General features: G+C 35.4%; 1 protein-coding gene across 1 annotated transcript in view; it reads left to right on the forward strand.

Annotated features, from left to right (window-relative positions):
• The window catches only part of LOC124596403, a 53257-nt gene extending 44857 nt beyond the window's left edge, over window positions 1–8400 (forward strand). The window contains exon 3 of the mRNA XM_047135530.1: window positions 7589–8400. Within this exon, the coding sequence (XP_046991486.1) occupies window positions 7589–7711 (123 nt within the window). The 3' untranslated portion in view covers window positions 7712–8400. The remainder of the gene's footprint in view (window positions 1–7588) is intronic.
• The last annotated feature ends 1919 nt before the right edge of the window (window positions 8401–10319 follow it).

Below are 10319 nucleotides of genomic sequence, written 5' to 3' on the forward strand. Positions count from 1 at the left end.
GGATGGGATCACTCTGGCAGAGTTTATATCTGGAGGAGTCAAATAATTGGCTGACACTCTCTACCAGGTAGTCACTGTGATTCGTAACAACAGTGGTGGAACCTTTGTCTGCTGGTAGGATGATTAGGTCAGGATTTGATTTCAGGTTACATATGGCTATTCTTTCTTCGACTGAAAGATTGGTGTTCTGCGGGATTAATGGTGAGCCGAAGTTGGATGTAAGATATTCCTGGAAGGTGACCAACAGGTAGGTAGGTGGGAGGGAGAAGGATTACGGTTGGATGGTGGTATGAACTGGGAGAGGTAATGTTCAGTGTTGGAATTAGGTTGGTTTTGGTTGGAGAGGTCGGCAGCAAAGAATTGCTTCCACTACAGGGATTGGTAGAAGAAGAGTAGATCTTTCACAAGTCCAACATGGTTAAATTTGAGAAATAGGGTGTGGGGCTGGGTTTAAGCCAGAAAAAACATTTTATGAACTGATGCAGAAAGATGGAGCAAGGGTCCATTGTGGAAGAAATGGTGTGAAGGGAAAGGGCGTGATGTGGAAATGGGCAAAATAGGTGTTGATGGTTGTGAGAGGAACTGGATAAGAGGAAAGACACATAAAAAATAAGTAAAAACACACAGAAATGCACTCAGATATAAAATAATACACTGATACGTAGGAATAGAAACAAATATGTAGCAATACACAAAAATGTGTGAAACTGAATGCGACTATATAAAAATGTGTTAAATATGTTAAAAATATACAGAAATGTGGGTGAAAATGAACAGATGAGACATGGGACAATGTGTGTGTGTGTGTGTGTGTGTGTGTGTGTGTGTGTGTGTGTGTTTTGTGATAAGGGAAAATGGGGTGGGGAGGGAGGGCAAATGGGTTGAGTCGAGGATCATAAGTTCTTGTGGCATGGGCGGGTGTGTAAAATAAAACAGTAAAGTACGTCAGGATGTGGGATGAAGTGCAAACAGTAAGAATAAATATAATAATAGCTATTGGAGGAAAGAATCTGGGGGATCTGATACTGCATCAACAATCCGCATGGTCATGAAGTGTGTGTTGTGCACAAGAGTAATGCTACAGACAAGAGTAACAAAGGAAAGCATCTCAATTGGTTTTGAACTTCTGATTACTTTACTACATGGTAAAAGACTCAACTGCAAACAATCTATGATTACTGCTCAGATTGTCCCCTGAATCATTTATACCAGGTGTAATGGAATGGTGTTTCAAAAATTTCAGTGATTGTAGATGTTGATACTTTGAACTTATATAATGTAAGGAAACTATAACCAGAAATGTGAACTAAAGTTTCTATAGCACTATACATTTTCTACACATTCAGTAGACTAAATAAAACACAAGAATGCTATAGTTTGGAAAATGTTTATTGACATTAGAGTACTATCAAATAATGCAAATCAAATCTGTGGCTTCACTACTGTAGAGTAAATGTTCAATGTGACAACCATCAACCTTGTTACGTAATGTGTAACAATGAACCAAGTTTCATCTGATTATATGCAAGATTCTGTGCTCCCCTCTTGTGATATCAAGTGCTATAAAGATGCACTTGATTTGATTTGATTTGATTTTTTATTGGTCCAGTTTTATCATATAGCACAAATTGTACAATTGATATTGGACAGGTCAAAGATAAGTTACAATAATACATAGTATTAGCAATTAAAATTAGGTACCTACTACAATTAATTTTGTTACTTATTCAGAAATTCTCTGACAGAATAGAAACAGTGCTTTATTGGAAATGCCTTTAGTTTAGCTTTAAATATTGGATGAGTAGTATTTTTTATTTCCTCTGGTATCTTATTGTGTAGTATTACACCAATGTTAACTATGCTCCTCTGATAGGTGGTTGTTCTGTGATATTTTTGATGTATATTTGATTCCCTTCTGGTACTATAGATGTGTACACTTTTGTTCTGTAGCAGTTTGCCTGTTATCAGGAGGTAGTTCCTAGTGAACAAGATAGTTTCATAGATGAATAAACTTGGAACATTTAGAACACCAAGCTCAGTAAAATGGGATTTACAGGACTCCATCTTTTTAAGGCCACAAATTATTCTTAAAGCTCTTTTTTGCATTTAAAAACCTTTAGACTGTGAGTTGAGTATCCCCAGAAAATGATCCCATATCAGATTAGTGAGTGGTACTGTACTGCAGTACTGTTGTTTTGCTTGTTGTAGCCTTTAAAATTCTTAGGCCATAGCACACAGATGATAGTATTCTATACAAGTTATTTAAATGTGTGTCCCACTTTAAGTCTTGCTGAACCCAAAGACCCAAGAATTTTGTGACACTTACATTTTCTAGGGGATCATTTCTTAATTGGGCTTGAATAGACATTTGATTAGTTGGAGGAATTAAATGAAAATCGACACACACAGTTTTTTTCAGTATTTATAATGAGTTTGTTTTTTGTGGACCACTCAGAAAGTCTTTTCATAGAACTTTCTGCTGTGGACTGCAAAGTTTCTGGACTGGATCCAGTGAGCAATATGCTGGTGTCATCGGCAAACAGGATAGTTTTTGTGGGACTCATATATTCAACTAAGTCGTCCACATAAATCAAGAAGGCTAGTGGACCTAAGATTGAGCCCTGTGGTACACCATATTTTATTGGTAATTCCTTAGAAAGAAAGGAGTTGTTTCTTGTTTTATTCATTTTGTTGAGTTCATACTGAAGTGATACTTTCTGCCTGTGGTTTTTTAGGTATGAATACAACCAGCTATGTGATACACCTCTTACTCCTCGTCTTTCTAATTTTTCGAGCAGAATGTTATGGTCCAGGACATTGAAGGCTTTTGATAGATCTAGAAAAATATCTGCAGCTAATTTATGTTGATCAAGGGATTTTAAAATGCAGTCTAAGAATTCGAAAATTGCTGTCTGGGTAGATTTAGACTTTCTAAAACCATGTTGTTGTACTGTAAGAGGTCCATATTTATTTATGAAACTTAAAAGCCTGTCATAGAAGAGTTTTTCTAGAATTTTTGAGAAGGAACTGAACTGTGATATGGGTTGGTAGTTTGATATTTTTTCAGAAGAACCTTTTTTAGCAGTGGTGAAACTTTTGCTATTTTAAAAATATCTGGGAATACGCCAGTTTTTAAAGAGAGGTTGAAAATTTTTGCCAAGTGGTTTGCTATGTGGTGAGCACATGATTTTAATGTGAAATCAGGTACTTCATCAAGACCACTTGACGTTTTATTGCTTAATGATTTAATTTTACTTATAATTTCATTGGGGTTTGTTTCAAACACATACATAGAAGCAGTTGAGGTAACTGACTTGCTGGAGAAACTTGGGACTGGTCCTTGACAGTGTACTTGAATGAGGTCTTCAGCTAGTGAGGTGAAGTATTCATTGAATTTTTCCACAACTGAATTTGGGTCTGTGACATTTGAGCCTTCTAGTGTTAATGATACATTCTTTATCTTTGGCATTGAACTACAAGTTTCTTTCTTTATAACTCTCCACGTGGATCTCATTTTGTTAGATGAGTTTCTTGTCAAATTGTTATTCCACATATTTTTTGCCTCTTCGACTACTCTACCATAGATTCTTTTGTAGGCTTTTGAATAATCTGTGATTTCTTGCGTTACTCTATATTTCTTACAAGAGTACTGCAGAAATCTGTTTCTCTCACTGGAAATTTTTATGCCTTTAGTTACCCATTGTTTATTATTGTTAGGTTTTACTGTTTTTACTACTTTTGGAAATGCTTCATTAAAATAGTGAAGGAAGATGCTCTGAAAACTCATGTACATGCTGTCAACATTGTTCTGAGTGGCGATGCTTTCCCAGTTTTCCTTTGTCAGTAAGAGATTAAAAATTCTAATGTTATCTTCAGAAAAGGTTCTTTTTTCAACAACTTTTCTGGAACTGCTACTACTTGTTGGCATTTCTAAACACAGCAGCTGTGCCTCATGATCACTATAACCCATGCTCAGTACTCTGCTTGTGAATCTGTAAGTTGTTTCTGAGATGAATATTTGGTCAATAATGGAATTTGTGCATTCTGTTAATCTTGTTGGACAGTGTATTGTGGGGATCATATTGAATGTGTTGGTCATATTTATCAAAGCATCTCTGCTGCTGCTGTCTTCTGAAAAATCAATATTGAAATCCCCGTACATTTGTAGATATGTGATTGAGACGAGGGAATGTGGAAAATGTGACTTTAGCTGTTTCAGATGGGAAAATAGCAACCTTCAATATTCCAGGGCAACAAAAAAATAAATAAATAAATAAAATGGGAAAGTAGCAGCCTACAATGTTTCAGCTCTTCATATTTAATGTACTGATCCTGTTTAGCAGAACCTCTAGTTTATTCGTGAAGACTGACAGGTTTCCACTTGGTGCTCTATATATGTTAATAACTATGAAATTAAGCTCTGGCAGTTTGGCAATGGAAAGTTCAAAGTCTTTTTCAATTGAGTCAATATAACTTGTACTGACATCACAGAACTTTATTTGTGGTTTCACAAAGATAGCAGAGCCACCATGTTTGGAAAACTCTCGGCTAAAATGACTTGCTAATCTATATCCTGAGATTGAGGTTAGTTTTACTTCGTCATTTCATAGCCAGTGTTCAGTGATGCAAATTATGTCTATGTTTAGTGCATACTGGAGTAGTGCTTCCAACACGGAAATTTTATTTGTGAGTGACTGAACGTTATGGTGTAGTATAGCAAAATCTGGGTACTCAGTAACTTTAGTTGAAACGGTTTCTGATTCTTTATCTAATGGCATTTCTAATACAGCACTTACCCTACTCAACAAGCTCTCACTGGTGTTGAGTACACAAGGGACTTAACTCTCCGGCTCAGGGTGATGAGGATGTGTATATTCAGCTCTTCCCGTATAATTTAGTGGGGCCCACAGTTATCACATCGGACATAATTTCTGATCATTTTGCAAACTGGATGTCACAATTTACCCATCTATTACTTTATTATTGCTCTGAAACATTGTAGGCTGCTACTTTCCCTTTTTTTTTATTTTATTTATTTATTTATTTATTTTTTTTTTTTTTTTTTTGTTGCCCTGGAACATTGAAGGTTGCTATTTTCCCATCTGAAACAGCTAAAGTCACATTTTTCACATTCCCTCGTCTCAATCACATATCTACAAATGTACGTTCTCATGGCATCAGTTTTGCATCCCTATTCCTGAGCTTGAGTATAGAACCGTGCTGTAAGATATACAACTCTCAGAAAATTTATCAGTATGTTTATTCTGCTTTTATAACGTTGAACCTGATTTTTGTGTTTCCTGCATTATGTATGCTAAAACTTAATTAAAAATCAACTATGAAATAAGTTTTTGGTTTTCTTATTACATTCCAATAATTCTATTCTTATAACTATTCTAATTATCAAATAAAATTGCCCCACACCCAGATAATCAGCAAATCACCCGTGGTTAGAAGGTTAACAGACCATAGAGGGTTGAGGTCAGTGGAGTGCAGAGACCAAGGGACTTTGCCTGAAGTTGTCTGTGACATATTCCCTGACCTGACAATCAAACTGCACTGGAGCACCATTGTTCTGAAACCACAAACTATACTTTGTTCATCATAAAAGTAAGCCTGATGTGAACAAACACAAATGCAATGATTGGTCAGCAGCCACAGTTCTCATGCACTGGTGTAGTTCCACTCCTGGAATTAAGGCCAACTAATGTATTAGATATCTTATTGTGTATTAGATATATTATTACTGTTGTTGTTGTAGTCTTCAGTCCAGATACTGGTTTGATGCAGCTCTCCACACCAGACTATCTTATTCCTATGTCACTGTAAATAAAACTTTAGGACATTGTGGGGTATTAACAGCCATCAATGCTTTCCTTAATCATACTTTAGCTACATAATTTTTATTTCAAAAACCTTGTACAGTCACACTCTCTGTAAATGTTACTTGGGCTCTGATTTTCTAGCTGTTCATATGTACCACGCAAATGGATGAAACTGATTCCTGCTTCATAGTGAAACAGGCATGCAGAAGACCATTAATGGTGAGAAACAAGTTGTTGTTAATGTTTTTCACGAGACTACTAGGAAAAATTAGATTTCACATTTCTCAAGAAGCACTATGTAATAATAATAAAGGAGGAGATTTTAATTATATGAATGACGCAATCAATAGCACCAAAGATTGATAGTCGTGTATGTTAGCGGGCGGCGGTTTGAAATTCGTTGTGGTCTATAACCTATTTTTGTTTGGTTTGAATACTTAAATCCTTTAAATATGATATTCATCAAATATATGGTAATTAACTTATACTTAATCATTATTTTGAAGAAAAATGTTTGTCTTCTAGTATATCACATACAAAATTCTGAATTCCATTGCAAATACACTTTTTTAATTATTGATAGTTTAAAAAAGATTGTTAAGGTTAAGAAAACATTGCACAATTAAATTTTTTGGAGAAAAATAAAAAATCAAATACTCTTTGTTTGAATATGCCCATTGTTTTCTAGGACAGATTTGATCTCACATGAGCCAAAGTGATAAGTGTCATAGAAACATAGAAAACAATAATTTCCATGGCATTGAGCACACTGTACAAATACTGCAGTTTTACAGTTGTCACCTCAACACTGCAGTCTGAACCCAACAGAACTGATCTGGAGCCAAGTTAATGGATTCATCATGAGAAATAACAAGACATTTAAACTGCCAAAAGTACTGGAACTATTTACCTACATGGTGAAATCCCAGCTGTGTATTTTTATGCTACACATAGTTCATGCAGAAAAATTACCCTAATCAGAGTCAGGAATTCCTATCACTCTTGTTTTAAAATACAAAGATATGTTAGCTAATATCAAGAGCATGTTATGTTTTCCAATGTTTTCCATCTGGTCACCTATGAAGTTTATCAGCTGAGTTTTACAATATATTATTTCCTTCTGTTTAAAAATTAAATGACATTCAAAGCTATATTCCTCTCCTCATCTCTTTTTATGTCTTTGCTGGAACTGTTCACATCACTGGAGGTTAGTTGAATCAACTGTCTGGCCACTGGTGTCCAAGTTAAATGCACTGGTAAAGCTGTTGCCCCATAGAATAAGGTGCAAGAAAAAGATAACATCATTGTAAAAGGAAAAATTGGAAAGTTATTGGTTGTGCCCACCAAATAAATACACTTACCTTGTGCTATGCACCTCAAACAGCAGTGCACAGTTCCAAAATAGCATCTTAGAAGAGATGTGAGATCTTTGGTTCCTTTGTGTTTATTACAAAAATTTAGACTTTCTGTGTGAGACAGGCATGTGTGTGTGTGTGTGTGTGTGTGTGTGTGTGTGTGTGTGTGTGTGTGTGTGTGCGTGCGTGCGTGTGTGTGTGTGGTTATTTTGTATCAGGTAACTCCAAAAACTCATTTATGTACCTGCTAGTCAGTCAGTGTCTCAATATATGGGTAGTGGTTGTCTTTATTCGTTCCAATATTTGTTATAATGTAGTGTGTAAGGGAAATGCAGAACAGAATGGTGCAGGTACTATCATATAACTCTTTGTAACTTCAGTATTAATGAAGTCTGTCTTCTTTTTCAGTATGGCAGCAGCGCAGACTCTGTTTATACAAAGATTTGTAAGAAGTCACAGTATGGTGATGATGATGATGATGCTGTGGACTGGATTCCTCTCCACAGTTTGTACAAATCTCACAGGTACTGACAGTAAATTGACTTGTGCTGGTATGGCATCTGTCTTCCAAACCGTTTCCTCCATTGTGCGTTTCTTGGATAAAAGAAAATGAAAATATAAGATTGTCGATTTAATAACATAGTCTAAGATTTTTCAAGTGCCTTATTTTAGGAATTTGTGAGAACTGTTTTGGGGGTGATACAGTCAAGGATAACTTCACAACACCTTAAGTGCCCAGTGTATATGAAATCATACAAGTGAGCTCGAGAGGCATCATTACCTACAACATACAGCAGTACAATGACAAGTGGTGCCTCAGATAATATTGTGAGAAATGAATATATACAAATGCTGAAAAACAATTGTGTATTATTTTAAGATTCCCTGATTAAACTGTTAATTCCTTAATGTGCCCATTCATTTGCCTAACACCCATCAGGTAGCAAATATTTGTGGTGTAATAATATTTACATTCACATAGTTAGCAATGTTGTCAATTCCATTTTCCTGCAGAGTAGTTTGACAAAGGTGACAAGTGTGGTTGTCAAAATATGGTGCAGAAAAATGGAACTGTCAGCCTGCCAATTAAAATGGAAAAAGTCTCAGGAATCAGTTGTGACACTGTTGAAAAATTTCATTTATAACACCAGTAACTAATTGCTTGCTGCTTTATGCCTTATAAAATGCAGTCTTCTTTGGTTCAAGATAACTTATATTTGAATGGTTTCAAAGGAATACAGTGTCACAATACATTAACACACTTTCTATTATGTATTTCAAATACATGAAAGGTTGATATTTAGATAATCTCATTCAGTTGTGGTGAGAAAACAAGATAAAAGTCTGTTATGTTTAGATTAATACTGTACTTTCACAATTCTGTGCTACTGTAACATTTTGGAAATAAGCTTTTTATAACCTGGTGATATAATTTTCTATGAATAAAGTTCAGTTTCTAGAATATTAAACGAAACAACAAGTTTACTGTTACCTGTCACTGCTTTGTGCCAGGTAAAAAAAAAATAAAAATAAAAGAAATATAAAAAACAGTAAACTTGTTGTCCCTTTTAATGTCAATAACAGTCACGGTAAAGAGTAACCTAAAATGTTCTAGAATATTTATGTATGTAAAGTTGGCATAAATCTGACACACTAGAATGTGGAATGAAACAAGAAGCTGCAGTCATCATAAAGACAGTCAGAATTATTATTGTTGATATGATGAACTCAAGTATCTGGCTGAATAAAACTTGTTTTATTGTGAAAACTCATCTTCTCAGCAGCTTATCTTTTATGACTCTGCAGCTTCTTCCATTGTTTTACTTCTTGGGGAATTCAGATAACAAGAATGAAGAACTAAAAATTTTAAAGATGTCTATATGTTTGAAACTGATGATATTGTAACAGAGAGATAGCTATAAGCTATTTGCCTGTTGATATATTTACAGCCAATAAATGAAATAATAAATTATTTTGGAGATGTTATAACTTGCAATAAAACAACTGTAACAAAATCTCATGTCCTGTTGCATCCAATGAAAATGATAGAAAGTAATAAATTGTGTATATCATGAGTAATGTGCTCCAAAGAGTATAGATTCCCATTTCTGGTGATGCGTGAATCCAGGAGACCATGAAACTTTTACTACTCCTATTAATTCCTTAAATTCAGAGAAAACTGAACTATCAGTTTGGTTGCCTTATTTCAGATAGACACCACACAGCAAGAAATAACATTACCACACAGTCACCTAACTCACAGTTCGTTAATTAATTGTTTAATATATATATATATATATATATATATATATATATATATATATATATATATATATATAAAAACAAAGATGATGTGACTTACCAAATGAAAGTGCTGGCAGGTAGACAGACACACAAACAAACATACACAAAAAATTCAAGCTTTCGCAACAAACTGTTGCCTTATCAGGAAAGAGGGAAGGTTTGTGTGTCTGTCGACCTGCCAGCACTTTCATTTGGTAAGTCACATCATCTTTGTTTTTAGATATATTTTTCCTACGTGGAATGTTTCCCTCTATATATATATAATAGAGGGAACATTCCACTTGGGAAAAATATATATAAAAAACAAAGACGCTGTAACTTACCAAATGAGAAAGCGCTGGTAGATAAACACAATAAAAAACACACACAAATTTCAAGCTTTCACAACCCAAGGTTGCTTCATCAGGAAAGAGGGAAGGAGAGGGAAAGACGAAAGGATGTGGTTTTAAGGGAGAGGGTAAGGAGTCATTCCAATCCCAGGAGCAGAAAGTCAATAGTTGATAAGATATATCTATGGCCCTCCAAAGGAGGAAGAGGACTGATCAGAGCAATATGTACGTGATGGAATCATCCTGCGGGAATGTCGAACTTGCCCAGAAGCGGGGAGGTGTGGTGGCTGATCTTGTTGCGCTGGTAAGCGACACAGCTGAGTACCCAGGTTTGACAGTCCCATTTGATATTCTTCCAAACAAAATGTTATGACACGAGATGTGTGGTGGCTCGAACGCCCAGCTGGGCTAGGTTATGAAGGGCATCATAAACTTGTCGGTGCAGCCCAGGTGGGAGCAAAGGGCATAGGGTGCCGGTCGAAGAATCACACCACATCTCATCGTAA

The sequence above is a fragment of the Schistocerca americana genome, chromosome 2, assembly GCF_021461395.2.
Source record: "Schistocerca americana isolate TAMUIC-IGC-003095 chromosome 2, iqSchAmer2.1, whole genome shotgun sequence".
NCBI lineage: Eukaryota > Metazoa > Arthropoda > Insecta > Orthoptera > Acrididae > Schistocerca > Schistocerca americana.